General features: G+C 40.3%; 2 protein-coding genes across 6 annotated transcripts in view; both read right to left on the bottom strand.

The window, feature by feature from the left end:
- Nucleotides 1-376: 376 nt before the first annotated feature.
- Nucleotides 377-5,711, bottom strand: LOC103475920 (uncharacterized). The gene is made up of 6 exons (XM_008427903.2): nucleotides 3,947-5,711; nucleotides 3,634-3,735; nucleotides 2,599-2,729; nucleotides 2,330-2,491; nucleotides 1,939-2,165; nucleotides 377-1,299 (listed from the first exon to the last, which is right to left on the bottom strand). Exons 1-6 carry the CDS (start codon nucleotides 4,011-4,013, stop codon nucleotides 1,197-1,199), a joined length of 792 nt encoding a protein of 263 aa, XP_008426125.1. The 5' UTR covers nucleotides 4,014-5,711; the 3' UTR covers nucleotides 377-1,196.
- A 34-nt stretch (nucleotides 5,712-5,745) lies between these two features.
- The window catches only part of LOC103475928 (FERM and PDZ domain-containing protein 4), a 48,980-nt gene continuing 32,645 nt past the window's right edge, over nucleotides 5,746-22,080 (bottom strand). For all 5 annotated transcript variants that reach the window (XM_017303731.1, XM_008427925.2, XM_008427934.2 and 2 more), the window contains 14 exons: nucleotides 20,949-21,100; nucleotides 20,105-20,207; nucleotides 19,375-19,420; nucleotides 17,108-17,212; nucleotides 16,785-16,892; nucleotides 16,059-16,190; nucleotides 15,467-15,586; nucleotides 14,911-15,047; nucleotides 14,462-14,588; nucleotides 12,841-12,930; nucleotides 12,575-12,757; nucleotides 12,340-12,478; nucleotides 11,026-11,973; nucleotides 5,746-9,927 (listed from right to left, as the gene is read on the bottom strand). In XM_017303731.1, coding sequence (XP_017159220.1) covers nucleotides 6,575-9,927; nucleotides 11,026-11,973; nucleotides 12,340-12,478; nucleotides 12,575-12,757; nucleotides 12,841-12,930; nucleotides 14,462-14,588; nucleotides 14,911-15,047; nucleotides 15,467-15,586; nucleotides 16,059-16,190; nucleotides 16,785-16,892; nucleotides 17,108-17,212; nucleotides 19,375-19,420; nucleotides 20,105-20,207; nucleotides 20,949-21,100 — 5,743 coding nt within the window. In that variant the 3' untranslated portion in view covers nucleotides 5,746-6,574. The remainder of the gene's footprint in view (nucleotides 9,928-11,025; nucleotides 11,974-12,339; nucleotides 12,479-12,574; nucleotides 12,758-12,840; nucleotides 12,931-14,461; nucleotides 14,589-14,910; nucleotides 15,048-15,466; nucleotides 15,587-16,058; nucleotides 16,191-16,784; nucleotides 16,893-17,107; nucleotides 17,213-19,374; nucleotides 19,421-20,104; nucleotides 20,208-20,948; nucleotides 21,101-22,080) is intronic.

Here is a 22,080-nt window from a genome sequence, read left to right as displayed (position 1 = left end):
AAACCTAAATAGCATTCAGAAATTGTTTAATCTTAGCTCTTCAGAGTGCCATGGCAACAGCTGTTTCTTCAGTAGCATTAACATTGGTATGTGACTCGAGACTGGCTCTCAAGCTGATTTGGATGCTGGAGAAGAGTGCAATAAGGGCTCCATCTAGTGGTGCACAGTGGTAACAAAGGCAGAGAAAAATGATTGAACCTATAAACTAAGAATAAACTTTTAAGAATGGTAATTTCCTTCAAAAATCACTCAAAAATGTGTAAAATACAACAAAAAAAAAAACAAAAAACATCTATAACTCTTCGCAGCCTATAAATTACGACAGTACAAAATTAGACATTTGAACAAAACCAACATACATAATATCCAAGACAGGTTTCAGTGCAGTTCATATCAATTTTATTTAAATTAGAAATCAATTTTATCAAAACTTTCAAGTTTTCAGGACAAACTCTGGCAGTGCAATAAAGGACTCCATGAAAAAYACGACATACTGTACAACAGGAAATCACGAGACAAGACAAAGCCGACACGTTACATGGTCTCCAACAGTAACATGGAACTTAATRCATACAAAAAAGGCAATTACCTTCTTAACAATTCATCTGTCAATGCAAATTATTCTCTAAACATCTCTAAAAGTATACACACACACACACACATTTATTTAAACCCCTGCCAGTACCAAGTGAATATTAACACTCTGAATAGGGAGTATATTTTAAATAGCTGGAAAATAATATAKTGAGATGCCAATTTAGAGCATTTAAGCTTTTTCTTATGTGATTAAATCMAGCATTACTTGCTTTTTTAAGGATCATTAAGGACACTTTGTAAAGTCTACATTACTTTATACTTCAGCTGTCCATCTTGTAGCAGTATAGTACTTTACCTATGGTAAATTGCATGAAAATTGGCACGAGTAAACTAATCAATAATTAACTTGATCCTCTTATTTAAAGCAAAAACACACACACACACACACACACACACACGCGCATGCACGCACACACACACACACACACACACACAAAGATCATTCAGCACCAGTCCTTTGGAAGAATACTGTTGTGGATTCTGTGATTAATCAGCCAAGCAAACAGCATTTTTGACCAATTAAAACAATCATTTGAGGAGTCCACCATGACGCACAGTTTTAATAAGTCAGAATCCAGCTGCTGAGCAGAATCATCAGGTCACTTTGTAKCCATGGAAATATCTTCTGTGTATCCCATAATCCTTTGCAGTTCCTCAATACATGGGACCATCAACTGGCTTTGCARCTGAGCCATCTTAAACCTRGAAACAGAAGGAAAAGTGACATTTATCGTATTTCCCTTATGAAAGTCTCCTTCAAACAAACAGCATGATATATCCTAGAAATAATAAAAGCAGCAAGGCTACCCGGCTCAGGTGAACGTTAGCACTTTAACTGCTAACCCTAATTAATCGGCATATTCATATTCTAAAAGCTGAACGAGTTCAAAGGGTAATCATAAGGTAGACCTGAAATCTGCATAAACTTACATTGAACAGGCAGCAAACAGACTCCAGTTCATGTTGCTTCCCTTTMGCTGGATGTCTATGCTGGCAGCCAACCAATCAGCAGAGCTCATCTTAAAACTGTCTTAGTTTATTTATTCACATCAAAATGTCAAACTTCAGAGTATTTTACCGGACTTTAGATCATTATGAAACAGGRTACGAACTGAAGTGAAAGGATAATTATGCACGGTATTCAAACCCACTGAAAAACTCATCTATGAGGGTCTTACTAATAATTTAAGTAAAACCCTCATAGATCCTCRTGGTTTTCCTGCATTTATCTGCAGGAAAACCAGCCTTTTTCTCCCAACTTACCTTACGGCCATTGAGAAGTATTTAAAATGCATTTAAAAACACAGGAACAGTTCAAGCGGCGTTAAAAGCCTAMGTTACCTCCTGAGCAGTTCCTGTCCTCTGCTGGGCTCTGGGCGGTTGTGCTGGAGCGCAGCCAGGCTGTGAGCAGCCAGGATGCTGTAGCACTGCTCTCTCAACGCGTTGTGGTCAGCGGTGTCCCACTGCGGCAAATCACCGGTGTATCGCCACGCCATGAGGGAGTGCTCCAACACAGCGTCCCACTCYTTGTTCCTCAGGAGAACCTGGCCCCACTCCTGACATGAAACCTGAGGGGGAATGATGCAATCAATACAGAGGAGCCATGTGGAGTTTTAATGGTATGTAAAATAGTATATTCATCAAAGTCTATTTTGTGTATAAACAGAAAACTGCCTTCCACKAAAGCCCCCCCGTTACACAATTTTTACTTTTATCTTATTGTTACACATACTTTGAATGCCACCAGGTGAGGATAGGCCTTTCTGTAGCAGTGAGCGTCCCGGTTGGAGCCGAACCGGGAGTACGGGATGGACCTGTAAACGTTTATCTTCTTCAGCTGGAGGTCTTCCTGGAGACACTTGAGGTCTGTCGCCACCATTTTGGGCTCTTGACTCTAAAGACAACACAACACATGTTTTAGGCCACATCTCATGCAATAAAGTTTAGTTTTTTTTTTACTGTAGAAATACTCAATATCCACACACTGTAAAGCTCTCTTACCTGTCCAACCAAGATGAGTGATCTGATGAGCTGAACAAGCTGCTGTTTGGAGAGTGGGGTGGGATGATCATCCATCTTTTCACACTGATCCTCGATTCTTTCTCCCCACACGCCACCGAAGGACAGGTCCACTGCAACAGAGTGTACAGAAAAYKTATTATMATTTCCCAACCTCTTSAGAATAGGTACAAACTCAAAAATGTTTTATAGGGGTAAAGTCCAAATAACTTGAATGCTTCTGAAGCATARTAAAAATAAAACACAAGTTAAAATTCCAATGATAATTGTGTATTAAAAKGGGTAATGTGGCTATTTGCCCAGGGCAGAATGAGCAATAGARGGGGGTTAATCTGTGACTTATGTTCCAAACATGTCCAGTCAATAATGATTTCCCACATTTTGACTGGGTGTTTAAATTAGTTGTCAACCATCCTACACACGAGTTAATCYGTCATCTTTTTAATCCTTTAGACGCACCAAACRGATAATAAGGGAACCAAGTTGTTTTGCTTCTCCCACAACTTTTGGTTTTTATTTGTATTAACTTGTTCCTGTTATCTATACATTGMAAATAATTTTTGATAGCTGAGTGATTTGTGCAAGAACTGCCACAATGTTAAAGCCCAAAATGTGTACTTTTAAATCTTTAATGCATCCTGATCCTAGTCCAGAAGGCTATGGAAAAGAAAGGRAATATAGTTAAATTATTTAGTAAGCAAAGTATAAAAACAAATTGCTTATAAAACTTGGAGCATGTATTGTTTTAACACTATTCATGTGACAGATAAGTTCTGGATTTTGACCCTCCCCAAACTCACAGAAATCAACCAACTTGAAACGTACTCAGTTAATTAAATCAGTGCTCAACTGTTTAACTTGAAAGAAAATGATAAGACTTAGAAAGGAAACGGAATTCACAGGCCTGTCCAAATTAAATGCAATAAATTCCCTTATATTCCCTGTGCATGTGTCATATTACACAAACCCAGCAGCACATTAGTTTTGATGGTGCCGTTATTGCAGTTTAATACTTACAAGAGTGTGCTCGCTTTGTGTTTGGGTTTCTGCTGCTTCTTGGAAGTGGAGCAGGGGCGAAACGAGCTCCGAGGATTTCTAAGTAAGACCTTCTCATTCGAGCTGGAAAAAAATAGGACAAGAATTTAAATTATAATAATAAAAAACAGCTCACAGTTTAGCATTTGTTTCTGCAGAAAATTGGAAATATTTTAAGTTAAGACTAAATAAACTGTTTTAATTAGCATCATGGTAAAGTTAGCATCGTAGCAAGGGAACTTGTCGCATAAACAGCATCATTGAAWTACCTTTTCTGCGTTTGATTCAGACTTACTTGAAATTTTAGGTTGTGGAGCAGGTATTTCCACCAGGGCACGTCGTTGCTGACACATCGCCGACATTGTTACCAAACTTCTATCAGTGAAGGTTTGGAGCTAACTACCTGCTAATAATATAGCCAGAACTTTAAACCCCACGGGGTGCACAATAAATACTTCTCTGCTTTGGCAGCCGGGCTGCGAAGAACCAGACAGTCAGCAACTCCTTGAAGGATGCTATAAAGTTACCTTTTATCAACTAAGCACTGTAGGTGAACACATACACGCACACCGTAAACTTTCTAAAGCCCGAGACAAGAAGAAGTCTAAAACTTTTGTCTACCAGGACAATGCTTTGAGAAGCGCGCTACACGAGTTGCCGCGCGGGTGTGGCTTATTTCTGCATGCGCCAAACTGATAGGCTGACGAACGTAACGTGCGTAAAGGACGAGCCTAACATGCTAATGAGCCGGGCTCAGACATCCCGCCTACGCACGTACCCTGCTGCTTGTGGAGAGAGCGTCACGTAAACCACGCAGGAACCATTATATGTAAAAAGAGCCCATGCATTAAGATTTCACCAAGTCTTTCCTATAATTGTCTACAGTGTATATTATCTAATTTTACACTAAATGGTGACAATATTTCTTCTATTTAGCCTGAGCAACATTGAAGAAAAATACCCCAATAAATACGTTTTTTAAAACATATTTTCTAATCTCACTTTTTTATTCCTGAGAAATGTGATTGCACCAATACATTTACCTTGTTTTTTTTACTAAATAAAATATAAAAACACCCGAAGAAACTCGGTACACCCTACCCCAACACCTAGTTTTGTCCATTTTAGTTGAAACAACTTTAGTGGGAGGCTTGTTAAAGCCTCCAGTCTCTGATATCAGTTTGAGGAGAGTTGGGCCCTCTCCTCACGTTCATCTGTGAGATATTTGAGGGGTTTCTTGCTTGTACACCCTGTTTCACCACACATTTCAATACAAATATGATCTCAGCTCAGGACTTTCCTTTTGTTCATTCTCAGCCATTTCTTGAATATGGAGTAGAATTCCTACTGGGTTTTGTGATTGGGTACGAATTGCAGCAAATAATCCCCAAACTTTGAGACTTCTACCTCCATAGTTCAGAGTTATGAGACTCGTTCTATGGAATGATGTGTTTGGCAATTGTCAAACATATCCTCTCTTCTGGTCTCCAAGTAATTACATTTTAGAGTCTTCTGTTCAAAAATGTTCTTGCATAAGTACTGGTATTTATTTTTAACAATCTTTAGTCTGGCCTGTAAAATTGAGTAAATGTAATCATGATAGAGGTATCATGATTACATTTTAGGATTTTGGTTACTTGTTTTGGCATGTTGTGCTTTGCTCACAATGAACTTGCTTGGAAAACCTGGAAAATGGAAAGTGTTGTTTTCAAATGATTTCATTTATTAAGGGAAAAAGTTGTCAACAACCAAAAGTTTTATGTCCTTTTGAATTGGAAATCACAAGAGTTGCTGAAAATATCGTTTTAAACTCACAACACATGAAAATGTGTAAAAAAGGCAACAGCATACATAATTGGCAATATAACATAAATGTGTACAAAATAAAAAAAAGTTCCCATATTAACCCAATGAAACCTTTTAGGAAAATGACATGAATGAACAGTCATTGAAAAAATCAGACTGAAAAACAATCCACAGAAAGGCATATATGTGTAAAACATATTTTAATAGTTTGGTGGATTATTGCAAAAACAAAAACAAAAAAATGCTAATTTAATTTCTTCCTGATTCCTCATATGCAAAAAGAAATCAAATAAGCAGAAAAAAAACACAATTTAAAGCAAAAAAAAAAAAACATTTAAAAAAATAAAAGCAACATTTGATCAAAGCAAATCAGATCAGTCGGAATGTTTGAACAAAATTACCGATGTTACATTGGTATGGTTTTAAATATTATGCTTTGTGGGAAATACTTTCATAATTTGTGTTTTGCTCAAACATAATACAAAAAATGACAGAGTAAAGCAATGCTATAATACTCCAAGTCATTAACTATTTAAAGCATATTTTTTATCTTTCGACAAGCAAAAGTGCAACAATTTAATGTTTTGACAGTGTCAAATTTGACCTAAAACTCTAAAATAGTTGTCTTTTTTTAAAATAATTATTATATTTCTATTAAAACTTTACGTAATCTGACTGAACATAAAGTGCCTTCCCTCAATCCCTGCAAGATATTAAAGTAAGCCGAGTTCTTCATGGCTTCACCAAAGTGCTACTTCAAATAATAATACAGTATTAATGTACATTATATACACTTTAAATAAGTTACATAATGCACAGGTAAAAGGGTACAGTATCTACTAGGTACATTTATTACAAAGGTTTGTAACAGTATGGCTTTGTAAATATACATTATAATAATGTCATCAGTAAAAGTATTTAGTCTCTTTAAGCGTTTTCAATTACATGTCATTTTAATGTTGAGTTTAATTGCAATAAATGTATCTTTAGACGTAAAAACCACCTAGACACAACAGGAAAACAGCTGACTCTTTCAGAGAACTTAAAACAGTAAAATGTCTAAAGACAGACTTCTACTGACTGCATAGGCCATACTATAAAGCATTGGAAATAGCCTCTACTTGCTTAGCAGCGTTTTAAGGGAGCGGGTGAGTGCGTTAGCAATAGCCGACATGGTACTGGAGTGGCGGACCAGGGCTTTCACGCTGTGCTCCCCGGGGGCACCTACAGTCGCAGCTTCGGCTGCTTTGAGCAAACAAATATAGTTCATAACAACCTCATCGACTTTTGCTACGACTTCTCTTTGCTGCTGTGATGCTGAGGCTCCAAGTCCCCGAACTAGACACATACAAGCCTCACACAGACAGCATAGCACCTGAAAACTACATGTAACAGCTAGCAGCATTTCATCTGGACTGCCATGGGCTTGTGCCATTCTCCGGCATGCCCGGCCTAACTCTTTCGACTCGACGGAAAGGAGCTGCTTGTACTGGGAAACATCTTGGATAGGCATCTGGGCACCGCGGTCGCACCGACCGACACTGGATCTCACCAGTGCAATGAGCTCGCTGGCATCTCGACGAACGTCGTTAAAGCCAGAAGGAAAGCCGTACATGCGGTCCTTAAGAGCGTTGATTCTTGCTAGACGGTCACTGAAACTCATGTTGTCGAGGACCTCTCCATACAACTGCTCATCCACGGCCGAGCCATAGAGAGTTATAGTTGATGCAACAGCACCATTATTGTCAATATTGCTCCCAACACGGCTTCCTCTAGGCCTCTCCCACTCAATTTCGTCATCTTCTCCCTCGGTCTTACGTTTAAAGAAACAGTAGCTGAAGGGGCCGTTGCATCTCCAAGGACTGGTGTCCAGTTTTTGAGAGCCCTTCGTATGCTTTGAGTCTTTTTGTAATGGAAATGCAACAGATGCCCTTCTACTGTCCACCCCACTGCCTGAGGACCAACAAGTTGCATGTGAAGACACAGATCCTTGGGAGTAACTCTTGGAAAGACGTTTTCTTGCTTGTCTATGTTGGACTTTGGTGTCACTCTGATGAGACATAGGTGCCGACAAGGGTTGCTGGCTCCGGCTACGAATAGGCTTATCAAATAAAGCCTCCACACTTCCAGAACTTGCTGTCACATTGCTTGAGCTGCGTTTGAGCTCTCTCCCTCGTTGCATGCTACTGCTGAAGGGGTCTGTCTGTAACAAAGTCGGTGCAACAGTCTGAATGTGGTTCTGGTTTTGCCGCAACTGGATGGGATGAAGGGAATCTTGAGGGCATCCTGAGTTGCTAGCACTGGAGTTTGCTGGGACTGGTAGAGATAAAGGAGGAGGTGGTGGTAGAGGTGGCGGTGGAGGAGGTGGAGATTGTGGATTATGCGTTGGAGATGAAATGGTAGTTCTAGTCCGATTAGACGACTGTCTGATGAAAGCTGATGGATGGTCACCCCTTCCTAGTGAGAGGGCATTGAGGTCTGCACGTTGACCACTCAAAGTAGGAGCAGTTGAGAAACAAAAAGAATCATTAGGTCGAGGAGACTGAAAAGATGCATGTTTCAGCCTTGAGTCTGATCTGAACCCTTCCTCTGTGCTGCCACTTGGTTGACTTCTTGAGCGAGGTGGAGGGCGGTTGCCTAAAAAGTCACGATTTCGGCTTGGATTCAAAGCCCCGTCACGGTTCATACAGTCTTGTCTTTTAATGTACGAGAGAAATTGCTCTGCATCCATACCATCTCTGCCAAGGTCACTTTCTAGACCAGAAAAGGAGCTCCTTCTCTCTGCGGTAGGACTCCTGAAATCTAAACCTTCATTCAGCCTCTGAACTTGCATGTCAGGGCTTCTTTTGAGTTTGGCAGGAAGTGTTGCTGAAAGGTAAGACCTTGAATTTTTATTTGCCAACTGCATTGGGGCTGAATGAGGACCTACCAAATTAGGGCTGAGAAATGGAGATGTCACAGACGAAGGCATACATGGACAGCGAGCAGTGGTGTTCCCTCTGTTCTTAACCATTTCAACTAGCTGAGGGTTGCTTGTGATAAAGCGTCTGGTGTCTTTTTTAACTGCCCCTCCCATACCGGCACTATGTAACTTCCCTCCCTGATGCATCTGGCTCACTGTAAGATAGTTTATCAGTTGTCTGTAGGCCTCACTGCCTTCCTTTGGGTTAAGCCCCTTAAAACAGGCTTGTTGTTTAGGATAGATGTCATTGTGGTGCTTCTTGCTTCCAGTGCCTGTCACTTCCTTATGTTTGGATGGAGTTGCTGAGGAGGGTCGACTTGTTTCCCCCCCAGCAAGAGGGGGGTGAATATTGGGCAGCATTTTACGAAGGAGGGCAGGGTCTGCATGCGGATGAAGTTCTTTGTTTTGGGTGTTCTGGTTCTGAAATCCGGTTTTGCTGTCTTCATAGTTTAGCACCCTAAGCAGGGAGGAAGAAGAACTTGAAAGTGGGTGCTTTTGTGAGCGATGTTGTTTGGACTCAACAGCGCCGGGGCCAAGAGGAGAGTCAGTCGGCGTGGCACAGGCACTGCTGTTTGTGCTGCCACCTGCATCAAGTGATGAGCACAGAGAGCCCTGCAAAGAACTGTGGCCTTCTCCTTGCAAATTTGAAATCCTTTTGGCCAGGTGGTACTCACACAACCGTGCCACACTCTGTTGTCTTGAAATTGGCTGATGGTCACTTGGTGTGTCTGATCCATGTTCAGAACCTCCTGTTCTGGATTGTTTGCTCGGGGACAGTAAGGACGCTACAACTAGATGCTCATCCTGTTCAGCGGCCGCCGCTCCGTTACCCACTTCACAGCCCATAGTGACCACATCTAGGAAGCGATCGGAAACGGTTGAAGAAGGGCGAAGATTATTTCGATGGTCGCGAGCTGGGCTCGTTACTCCAATGCCCTGAGCTACGGAAGAAGGAGAAGCGACAAAGGAATTCTGTCTCCTCTTGGCTTCTTCCTGCTCGCTGAATGAAGCGTGCTGGTTCAAATCCAGATAGCTGCGCCTGTTATTGATCTCACTTCGAAGTACTTCTCTTGTGCTGAAGGTGTTGTACTTTCCGCTCGAGTGTACAGACTTTTTCTGGTGTTTGCCTCCTGGCGTTGTCGAACTCGGACGTTGAAGAGTAACCGAGAGAGTAGTCTGGGGTTTCAGTTCCAATCTGTCCGGCCCTGACGATGTCAGGTCTAGCTGGGGGCTACGTCTCGGAGGAACTGCTGGAGGCTGAAGGTGTCGTGTTGGACTACGAGGTTTCTTTTCTTGTGTTGTGCATGAATTAGGTGAGACTGGGAATTCAGTTTTCTCCTCAAGCAATGGTTGGTATCCTTCACGCGTGGCTACAAGTAAACGCATGTGGCTGTCGGTGAGTCTATGAGTAGCAGCTAGATCAGAGATCTCAGTCATCTCTGAAGAGTTAGTTTCGTTGCCAGAATCTGAGGATGATTCTGGGCTAAATCCGTGAGATGTGCAAATACCTAAGAAAATACAAAGATTAATATTAATATCTATAACAAAGTTTAACCAATATTTGTAAGAAGTGAGATATATGATTATTTTATCCTGTTTAAGATGTAGCGGTTAATGCTTCTTCATGTTTGTTACCTATATGTGCTTTGCTTTGTTTACATGCAACAATGCACAGCCTGGACTGAATTCATGACTCTATTTTCCTATCTGTGTGTTGTTCATGTTTTAATGGATGAATTCTGCTCATTTCCTTTATTCCAATTGGGAAAGTATACAAGCTTACACACTTGCAAGTTTCAAATTTCACAAGCAGAATAAATTAGAATTCATAGGTTTCGCTGTACAAACATAATGCGATGTTTCAACTGGAGAAAAAAAAACATGCAGACATGTTTAATCTCATATGTAATGCTAATTATCAATGCAGAATCTGTGAGGATTAGGATTAACTCTGTTTAGCGTATTGCTGTTGCTTTTCTCACTTATCAGTCTTTTACACTTTGTCTATGTTTGTCTGGAACAATCATCTCTCCATTGACTACACACAGTCCAGAATGCTGCAGCTCTACTTTTAACCAGCACTAAAGAGCATCAACACATCACTCCTTTAGAGTCATCATTTCCTCAGTTCCCATCTCTTTCCGGATTGATTTAAAAATTGTACTATACATTTTTCACGTTTTAAGTGGTTTGGCCACCATCTTCTTGCACTGATTTTTTTGGCTGCATCTGTTTTTTTTTTATGTGTTGTAAATTTTTACAGTTTTTTTCTCTTTTTCTTGACAAATTAAGCAAGCAAAACTGAAATTCTTTTTAGATTAAAATTTCCAAGCAACCATGTTTAACTTTGTTGAAGACTACTTCGCTTATTTGACCACAAGCCTCTAGCATGAAGCAGTACTAGTGCAACATTCCAATCAAAGTATTCTGAAACAATGGCAATAAAAGATTCGCAAGACACATTTTAAGTGCAGGCGCAGAATAATCACTGTGCAGAAAAGATCAAATGACAAACTCAGAACACCTAATCATGCCGATTATGTTTTGCCTAAAAAAAAATATAATGTATAGTAGCGATCAAACACTGTTGTGATTTTAACACACACCTGTGTTGTTGCTGCTCGGAGGTGGACGAGGAGGTCTCTGTTCGGAGACCGATAGATGCTCCAGTGCTTGTAGAGAATCCATGACTGCGTTCTCTAACCTACTCTCCCCTCCGCTGCTTCCTTCTTCCTCTCCGTGAGTCGGTACAGCATCGATCAGCGACACAGGAATGTCGTCGTTATCACATGTGCTTAGAGGCCGTCCCTCCGGGGCCACGTCCTCGTCTATGCTGTCCCGAAAGCCCGGCGGCGGCGCCGCGATTGCGAGGTTGAGGGTCTGCAGCAGCGTGTCGTCCTCGTCGTCGTTGACGCCGTCGTCTCCTTCGGGAGGCGGCAGCGACGTGAGATCGATGATGTCATCTGTGGACCCAGAGAGAGTGAGAAAAGTAGCTTTGCCAGCTGCTGTGGGCAACCGCGCGCCCTGGTTGCCACAGTCGTCTCCACCTTCCCTGTTGTCACCCACTGGAGTCCCCCCCGTGGAGTCTTCCTCGCAGGACGCGTCCTCATCATCCTCCGCGTCATCTGTTGTGTCTCGATAGAACAAGTCCCTCAGCACGGGCTCTTCACCGCCTTCCTCAGTTATGATGTTGCTGTAGACGTGGGTGAGCTCGTTGAACTGAAAGGGCTCCGAAGACTCTGGGCTCTCTGGTACTACATCATAGTTCCTGGGTCTGTTCAGGGGCGGGTTACCTCCAAAAATAAATGAAACTTTGGCGCTTCGAGGTGAGTCTTGGGTTTTGTGTCTGGTGGGTGGAGGAAGGGGAGGGGGCAGTGGACTTCTTCTTGTCCCGTGGTCGCCGTCCAGGTTTTGAGGTTCATGGAAGTAGGGAGAAATGCTGTTTTCCCTCTGGCCGTTGTCTGGATAGTTTCTGTTGTAGACCTTCCCCTGTGACGGCTCTTCATTTTCCCCTAAAGACGTGCTGTACGGCCACTCCAGGACACGATCCTGACCTGCAGCAAGCGAGCGAGCGAATATTACTTTGCGTTTCATATTTCATTTTGATTAAACTTTAAAACAGCTTCCCCTTTCAGTGCTTTCACTTCCGGATGTTTAAGGTTTTATGCTTCTCAGTAGGAATATTAATATTTAAATCGTTTAATCTCACTTTGCATATAATTTCTCGAGACTGTAAAGAGCAAGAGTTTTTAATAGTTTCATGTGAAATATTTAGCAAGAAAATTCAACATAAAGTTCACGATAAAAATGCAACAGATTAATGTGCTTCCTGAGAACAATTGTTACCAAATATTTAGCACGTGCAGTTTTGATAGGACTGCGATAAATCTGCAAAAGTAATTAAAACAATGATGACTCACCAGCGTCATCTTCTGCTATGTTATTGCAGTGGGCCATGTTGAAAATAGATCTCCTGGAGTCCACTAGGAGGCGGTAGTAGCCTGCCGTCAGGCAAGCGAGGTTCATGGCATCACTGGACTCCATGATCAGAGTGATGGGCTGAGAAAACAGAGAGACGGGCAGAGGGTGAGGTGTATTAAACGATCAATAAAGGAAGACGATACAGAAAATGGAAGGAGAGACGATTGCACTTACTCTTACGTCCAGGACGTGAAGCTCCAGCCGGACGTTCGTCTCGTCTTCTGTGAGAATCTCGATGCGGTTGACGTGGCTGAAGTCGGCCAAGAGGGCCACCAGGTTGGTCCGAGCGTTGATGACGTGACTGATCCCATACCGGGGGCCCACCAACAGCATCACCTCCGTCTGTTTCTCGCCTTGCTGCGGCCAGAAGGACAGAAGACAATGCAAAGAGGTTCCCACAAACAAATCCCCGAAGACAGGGTTTTTGACGAACGTCTTACCAAAAGTATCGATTTGAACTCTCTTCCTCCGTACAGTTTTAGTTCACTGATGTACCTCAGGTAATGCACCTTGGCCTGCAATGCAGTTAGCTGTAAAGATAGAAGAGAGACACAAAGGTAATTACTCAGAAATGAAATCACTTCAATCTGAGGAGACGCATTAGAGGCTTCTAGAGGATGTAAAGCACGATAGAGCCGTTTTGATGTGGACCACCGAGTTTCCATTATATACCATCATATCAGTTCAATCTGATCCACTGCAGTGCTCTTTATCGCTCGCTTGTGTATGAAAGGACTCCACCGTCAACGGGCTTCCTACACGTTTTTCCATATGTATCCAAACACATATATTTTTTATGTTGTTTTAATAACATACTGGAGACTTGAGAACAAAATAATGAACCTTGATTTGCTTGAATAGTGAGCAGGTGTGATTATCTAGAAGTACTGCAAAATATAAAACAACCCAAAGCATGTGGCATATCTCTTCAAACAACTGGACTTATCAGTTTAGGTGTTTTTTCAAAGCATAGTTTTTTATCTCATTTGTACAAAGTTTAAAAAACCACAAATCCAGATTAGCCTTATTTTAAAGCGTTGCATAGGGTTAAAAAAAAAAACATAAAAATTGTCCTTTTTGATTACTGATTGTGCGTGCATTCAGTCAAATTAAAGATGAAATGTAAACCAATGTAAAACCATCCATTTATAGAGTTATTCTTTCAGTCTGAAAAATCAAATTCTACATATGTTTTCACATAACCCCCCCCAAACTTTAATAGACAACTTTCGGGAGGTCTCTGCCTTTTACATTTATTTTTGAATATAAAATACTCAAGGTCACAATGAATTTGGATTAGAACGTTCTACCGTGTACAGGTTTTAAAATGTGTAATCAAGAAAAAAATAGGCAGAAAGGAAAGATGAAAGAAAACGAGAAGGAATGAGTAAAAAGGAAAAATATAGGGAATGGAGGGAGGTAGGAAGTAAGGAAGGCAGCACTGAATGATGAGTGTAAGGACACAAAGGCAAAAAGAAGAAAGAAATAAAGGTGTGAGACAAGGACAGAAAGGAAGGGAAGAATATTAGAAGAACAGAGAAAGGAATTGGCACAATAAAGGGAAGAAAGGGACATTCTAGTGGCTTATTGTTAGCTTTGATATGAACCGCATTGCTATATCATAACTTGTAAATAGCTAGAACTATATAGTGGCATGATATTTAAAAATACATAGGTTAATCGAGTCGATAAGCTGTACTGACCAAAGTCACCATGAATGTTGCAGACAAGACCAGCTGGAGTCTCAGAAAGAGCTGCAAAGTTCACCCTAAGTGAGCCGCTCCTATCCGGGACATGTGTGTGTGAATATGAATACCTCATTATGCACAGGCTCTGACAATGCATGTTGCTCGTTTTCCAAATTAGCATTCAAGGTCTAGCTTGGCAGAAGGTCTTGGGTTGACAAGGGTGAGAACCTTTACAAAGATGAGTATGGCAGCTAAGCTATTTTGGGGTATTGCATCAGAAATCAGAGTCGTAGTGTGTTTTCAAGCATATGTGCGTATGTGTGTGTTGGAAGCTAATAACAAGGGCAAAGAAAGACAAAAGGGAACTGGTTACTTTTTTCCCCGGAGGCACAAGGTTCTGGTTGGTTTTGAGAATGTGCGTCAGAGCCTTCTTGATGTTTTTCTCCTTCATGCTGGACAGCACAGTCGGAGGCAGGAACAGCGACAGACCCCATTCCTTTCTGTGGAGAGAAGATTGATATAAAACATAGAGCCACGCTTGGAAAACAAAGTCTTTCCCCCGGAACTGGGTTAAAACAGTTGCAGCGGACAGCCGAAGAAGGAATTTACTGACAAACTGGCTGTCAGGGAGAGAAAAAAACACACAACTTTGTTGGACTGACCCTCTAAGGAGAACAGCTTTTTCCTCTACTGGTCATAAACACAGAAAGAGACTTTTTTTTTTTGCTCTGAAAACACGTTTCAAAGTTCTAACTCTCAACAGGGTGTCCTTATTAACTACCGGATCTTGTCGGGAATGTCAAACACACATTTTCAACTTACTGGATATATTTTAGTGAAACTTTCTGACTCTGTCTGGCCGTCATGGACAGTATGTACATCTGCAGGGCAGCCAGTCGCAGCGCGGCGTCGTACTTGAGCTCCGGGCCGAAGCGCTCCAACACCACGTCGTTACAACACTGAAAGCGAAATGGTGCAAGAGTTTGTTGGAGGACATTGGAGAACAAACAGCACCATGAAGACAAAGGAACAGGGAGGGAAAAACACTTTGCCAACTGTGAAACATGGTGGGGGTGGCATTATTAGAAAATTATGTTATTACAACAATAAACTAGTTTGTGTTGGTTTATAAACTCCCGCAAAATTAAGCTCACTTTTGTTATCAATAGAGTTTCTCATGTGTGAAAACTTTTCTGTCTCATTTTGGGTTTAGATGCCTTCAAATGACTACAACTTCCACTCTTACTCAACATTAAATCATCTAATTCTGTTACATATCACCAATTTCTATCTGGTACCAAATAGTTTAGATATGGTTACATTTAAAGACAGTTTTACTGATTTAAATTTGAGCTTTGCCTCTCCCACAGCAGCTTACTTGCACATAGAGGTATTCAAACGCCACAGCGTCCCGGCGGAGCAGCTCCACTGGGTCCCTGGGCATGAAGCTGATTCGAAAGAAACACTTCATCCTGTTAGAACCGGGCCTCTGGGTCACCTGGGTTTGTCAGAATCGGTAAACAAAGGAAAACGGTGATTATTTTTTGGGAAAAAAAAAAAAAAGTATAGCATTTTCTCATGTAATACTAAGAGCGATGCTTTTAGCTAGATCAGAATCTTAGTTATGATCAGTTTGAATAGTTTATCAGCTTTGTCAGAGAATAATGACCCTTAAATACTGCTTTAGCAGAATATTAGCTCTGAACAGTGTGGCATGAATATTAAAATTGTCCTCCTGTCATCTAAGCCACCTCATTAGAAAGCAGCGGTCAACGGGAATTGGCGTGTGCCATGTGCTGCTTTGTGTGTGCAAGAGCATGAGGGAGGGAGGTAATGCGAACTGTCACCCCCTGCTGTGTCAGAGCTGATAAATGGCACCCGGGTCTAAGTACTGTTGGAATACTGAGCAGTTATGCGAGTGTGTGCGGGACAGAAAAGGGCACGACGAGGGAAAACGAAACGTCTCTGACCTGAGTAAGCGTCTCCTGCTCGTGAAGGAGAAGCAGTTTGCTTCCAGAGCCTTCGGTCCTCTCCTCCAGCACCAGGGAGAAGTGCTCAATGCAGCGGATCGACAGCTTCTCCTGCAGGGTCATAATCACTTCCTGGAAAAACAGGAGACAAAACAAATGGATCAGCGAAACAAAAGACAACAAACAAAACGAAGCCAATCATCTCTTTCCATTTAGTCCTGTCCTTTGGATCTCTATCCTCACATCGAAATAAGCACATTTGGTTATTATTGTTTTATTTTTATTTCCCCAGTTAACAGACCATCAGTAAGAATGTGAAGAATATTTTTTACTAACTAAAATCGGTAAAGACTCAAAGACAAAAATAGTTCCACCTTTGCAAAGCTTTAAAAGATATTTCATGCAACACATTAGGCCAAAACAACAACAAACCACTCTATAAAAATTTGTTAAACTACATGAGCAAAGGTCTTTTTTGTCTTCATCTACAACAGTAAAAAAAAACAATAAATGTGGATAAAATCAGTAAAAGAGGATGCATCTTAAAGAGCTTTTTTTCATATTTTATCAGGGCTTTTATATTTTGCCTCCAGGGTCTCAAAGGTGACTGGACTTTGTAATCTCTGCAAGCGTGGGCTCTGAGCGATTCTCCCTCGGTAAATAAAGATGCAGGAGCTGCCGCTAATTTTGCCGAGCGCGCCCCGAAGACACGGCGAAGGCACACACCTTGATGGAAGTGCTGCTGTCGAATCGAAACGACTTCGTCTGCCCATTTTCCAGGTAGACCTTCAGGACATTTGGCATGAATAGGAGAGAGTTGTCCTTCACCGGATTCTGCAAAGAAGGAATATCGTCGGTGTGTGTGTTTTTTTTTTTAAATCTGCGGCAATGTAGTCCGTTTGATATGCGAAAGGAATTCATTTTGTGATTGTCTTATCTATTTTGCATTCAGCAAACTGTCTGTCTTAGGCGGAAACCATCTGGCATTGCCTATATAGGTCATGCATAAGCATGTGTTTATTTGTGCGTGTGCGTGGGGTGGTACTGACCGGGACCTGGCCGTTTATAATGACCTCCTCAGCAAAGCGCACTTTGACCGGATTGGACTTGAGCATGGCTTTTTTGGCTGCACTGATGAACGCTGATTTAGGAGACTAACAGGCAGTCGTCCAAAAAGAGAGAGAAAGAGAGAGAGAGAAGGATGAAGAATAGCATTTTTTCTTTTTAAAGTCCTTCAAAATTCCAGCAAACAGCCTTTTTACCTGCAATTATTTTCACAACACTGGCTTCAGAATTAAACAGATGGATGAAGAACAGGACAAGAAGTTCAGGAAAAGCGATCTATTCCTAATCTGAAGAATTAGAGTTGCCCCTATAAATCAACGGTGACCGGAATCAGTCAATTTTCTGCTAGATTGATCCTGACCGGTGACCATCTGGCCAGAGCCTCATAAATCTGACCTTTTATCGATCAGTGAAAACACTGTATCTAAGCACCAACATTTCCCTCTGGCAGCAACACCGAATAAGTGAAAGTTGTTACTGTAGGAAGAAGACTCTCTACTCGGAGTCAGTGAGGTGTTTGAAAAATGAAAATGTATTTTCTGTTTCATGCCGGGAGCCATCTGTGTTTCATTCAGGCTGCGTAAGAGTGAGAGAGAGCAAGACTTCAGCAGACTCTGTCATTGATTGTTGTTTTTATACCTTTTATACCTTAAATTTGTTTCTACAGTTCAAAGCTTTACAAAATGTTCCGCTCAGAAAGCAAACTCTGTCATGCAGCTCTATAAAAATATTCTTTCAGTTTTTAGCAAATTGAAAATATTTTCTCGAAAGATAATTAACAGACCGTTAATGGTTTGTAGAAAAGACTATTAACAGTTTTAGCCCAAACTTTTTTTAACTAGCATGTTAAACTTAAACAGGTTTCCCATATAGTTTCCATAAAATGCTCTGAGGGTTTTTTTCTTTTAAATTAAAGGTACCTGTCAAAAGCAGAGCCTGCCCTTCACATAAAAGCCTTTTTTGATTTTTCTGCAGCCAGTCGGCTTCTCCATTTCCCCTCTGATAAAACTTTAAATGGAAAGTTAAGGGTTTTTAAAGTGAGCTTCTATTAAGAGGAGTACAATGGTTGTATCTTTCCTGCATTACACAACTCCCTTGGCATCTTTGTTTAGAATAAATTTCTATTAACCTCTCCTGGATGCTGAAGCTAATTGCTTGTTCAAATGGGGCCAAGACCAAAGTGGACTTCTACAAACTRAAAATGGCTCTTACATCAGAAACGTCAAAGTAGTTCATTACATTGCTACATTATTGTGACCCATGAGAGGAGATATTAGGATTATTTACATGGAAAATTGAGGCAGGAGGCTGCGCATCATCAATAATCTTCCTGACAGTAACTTGTAAGCAGTGTAAGAAACAATAAAAAGGCTGTAGGTAAAAACTCTAAGGTAGTTTTCACTTTGTTTATTTTTATATCACATATTTACTCCGATAGGAAACACTTTACATTCATTATTCTCAGTACTTGTTTCATACAGGAAGATTATTGATGAGGAACTGGATTCTACATTCATTTCAACATGTAAATAATCAAACTTTAATTGTAATCAAATAGTCAATGCAAACATAAATGTAAAAGTTTATTTAAAAAAGTAATAACATTAACTGCAATGATATCTTGAAGAACAGACTTATTTATTTAGCTTCAGTCTCTGTGAACAAATAATATGATTTTTGTTTATTTTTTTACTTAAAAAATTAGATTAATTTTACTGCACTAAGTAGACAGGTTTTTTTTTTTTTTTCAAAGGCCATAATTTGAAAATGACATTTTACAAGGTGTAATGAAAGGTGTAAATATGACATAAAAGCAAAAATAGAAAAAAATCTGTAATAGGGTGAGTAGTTTTTTATAACACTTTAACTTCATATTTAACAAATATGAAATGTAAAACTTTTTTTTTTAATTATGAACTACGCTGCATTAAGAGCTGACTTAATAAGCAGCAGTTAATCTGAAGTGACACGAAGAGCATCGCAGTCAGATTAAGCGCAAATGAAAACACAATAATGAAGCTCTGACCCACAGATGATTGAGTTTCACTTCAAACAGGAATTAATTGTAATTAAAAGTCTATGTCTAAAAACAGATACATTGACTTAACTGGACTAAATTGCTCAGTTTGGGTTTGGTGGTGCAAGTTTTCAATGTGCATCTCAAGTCTGCACTTTTTTTGCAGAAAACATTATTTATTTAAAAGCATCAGTTACTATGAAAACAGATGATAAATCCTCTGTGTCGACTCACTGGATATGGCTGAACAACAGTCAGCATGATGGACTCTTTGCAGCTCCTGCAGCCAGCACATGGGGAAACAAGCAAGTCAATTAAATCACGACAGAACAATCACCAAGAAACGACGACAGCCAACAACAGGAAGAATACGATTAGCTCGGGTGAGGTGGAATGAAACGCCTCTGGCAAAGGCCGAGCTGCCGCGGTTCAAACCAGAGGCTGTCAACCGTGCAATCATTAATCTTTCATTTTAATTTGAAAGGCAAAAATGCAAAAGTGATTTTTGTGAAACAGGGTTTTGAGTCAGGTTAAGCTGAGCGCACTAAATTCTCAGTGTTATTTCTGCCGTGCAGAACTGCAATAAGAACCAAGCAGATGAGTGGAACGCGTTGCTAACACACTGGAAGAATTTCTCTGGAGCGACACTAATAAGTGTCTTAATGAAAATTTAATGATTACGAGTTTAATCAGACAAAAACTCCTTACCAGGCTCTTTTTGTTGCAGCGATAAATCCTGAAATGATTCAGTTTGGTTTATACTGTGCAACTTCACAAGAAAGTCATTTCACTATTTAGTGATTTTGTCAGATCTAGATCCAATTATGTACAGTCAAACTAAATTGAAGATACAATGCCTTCGAGTTATTTATTTTGAATTATTCCTCCATTCTTAGCACGTATGTGAGGACAGTAGAGAGGAACCATTCATAATCATTCTAATATTTATGTCTTGGGCGTCTACCTGACGAGATCGATGACTCGTTCCCTGGGGGCTGAGCTGACCGGTTCATCGTTGATCATGATAATCTCGTCGCCCGGCAGCAGCTTCCCTTCAGAAGGACCACCTGCACGCAGAGAAACATTGAACCGAGCCATATAGCTGATTAAAGTGCCCCTGTTGGAGATACAGCTGAAGAGATTAGATTTGAATATGACAAACGAGAAAGTGTGTACATACACTCAACAAAATGATCCAGTGAAAATATTTTACTTAGGTTAAATGTAATACTTGGTCTTTGTTTTAATAATTTCTCTTGCAAATATGAAACATTTCATTTTGAAACAGTCTTTGTTTCAGGAACCAACATTTATTAAGGTTAATAGTTCAGATAGGCTAGCTAAAGAAATAATGCTAACTTCGTTTCACCAACAGTTCCATTTGGGACTTGAGTAGTAATTATTTCAAGTAATAATGATTCACTTTTCTACAGAGCCCAGCTTTATAGAACAAAATATGCTACCATTGACATCGAAGCGCTTAGAAAAATCAGTAAAAAGTTCCAACTTGGAGAAGCATGTGCTAGCTTGTTAGCTAGCTAACTAGCTGTCATGTGTACAGTGAGAGATGAACCCCTACACTTACACTTTGCTTTACAAAACATAATCACTTAAATATTTTTTTTCTTGCATGTGTTTATCATTTAACACATAACAGGTGTGAGAATTTGAATTTTGCAATCAACCAATCAGCTTACAGGAAGTGAGGAGACACGAACCCATCAGTTAGGTTCACTTACATTCTTGCAGGGCAATAAATTGAGATTACATTTCATAAACAGATTTTCATGTGTGATTCTTAGATTGACCTGGTGTGACAGAGCGGACCACCACCGGTTTCTCACTACCAGCCACAAACCCGAAGCCCAGAACCGGGTCCCGTCTCATCTCCACCAGACGAGGTGCGGGAGGGAGGCCATCCAGGTGGACCTCCTCCAGGGAGCTGCTCTGGGAGCCTTGGCTAGAAGACACAAAGAGGACGGAAACAACCGAAAATATCAGCAAAGTCAAAGTGACGTAAAATGAGTCAGCAGACGTTTTCACTTTCAAATGACATTGGGGTTAATAGGAAAGATGGCCGCTAAGGAGGTTTAATTAAAGAACATGTTGTACATCAGGCACATTAGCGAAAGATTGATGAATTAATCTTCAAAAAAGGAATAGTTTTAACACAATGAGAGAATAATAAAATTACAATGTAGAACTTGAGCGGTTGGTTACATTAGGTGTTCGTAAATCACATCTTTGGCTCATAAGCAGAGCATTTTAAGCCAAAAGGCCATTTTGCCTGCTGCATTCATAAAACCTCCAAATTTGCGATCTGGAACCAATTTGCCTCCTAAAGGCATATAAAATTCTGCAGAATGGGGCGATTAAAAGTGCTCTGATTACTGAATCGGGTCTCTATAATTCATGCTCAACCTGGAACAAACTCATATATGTCTGTTTTATATTCTATAAAGGTGTTAACGTCCAAATTATAGCAAAGGTTGACTCTAGATGGTTCTAATCCTGTCACTAAATTACAAACTTATGCTAAATAAGTTAATATGTATAGATACAGGCTGTTGAATATGGAGTTATTGGACTTTTGCAGTGATAATAAGCCAAAGTTTAAGGGTTTTGAAGGATTTTGTCATTTTCTACCTGGGTTTTTTCTCACTAAGTATGATTTCTACAGTTATCATTTTAAAACTCTTTCTGGACATCTTAAAGAATTGTAACTATTCAGGTAACTTACAGATGTTGAGAGGATTGATGCTTCAAAAAAGACACTAAATATGAATATAAAACATCAAAATATGCTTATAAGGCTTACATTAACCTAACTTTTAAATAGAAAATTTTTTCCTGATAAAGTGAGAAGAGAAAATAAAATGTTTTGATGTGAAAGAGAAAATGAAACAAATATGGAAAAGCTATATTTAAGTTACTATATTG

This window comes from Poecilia reticulata, linkage group LG2, assembly GCF_000633615.1.
Source record: "Poecilia reticulata strain Guanapo linkage group LG2, Guppy_female_1.0+MT, whole genome shotgun sequence".
NCBI classification, from domain to species: domain Eukaryota; kingdom Metazoa; phylum Chordata; class Actinopteri; order Cyprinodontiformes; family Poeciliidae; genus Poecilia; species Poecilia reticulata.
The sequence above is the reverse complement of the archived record's forward strand: the minus strand, read 5'-3'. Positions and strand labels throughout refer to the sequence as shown.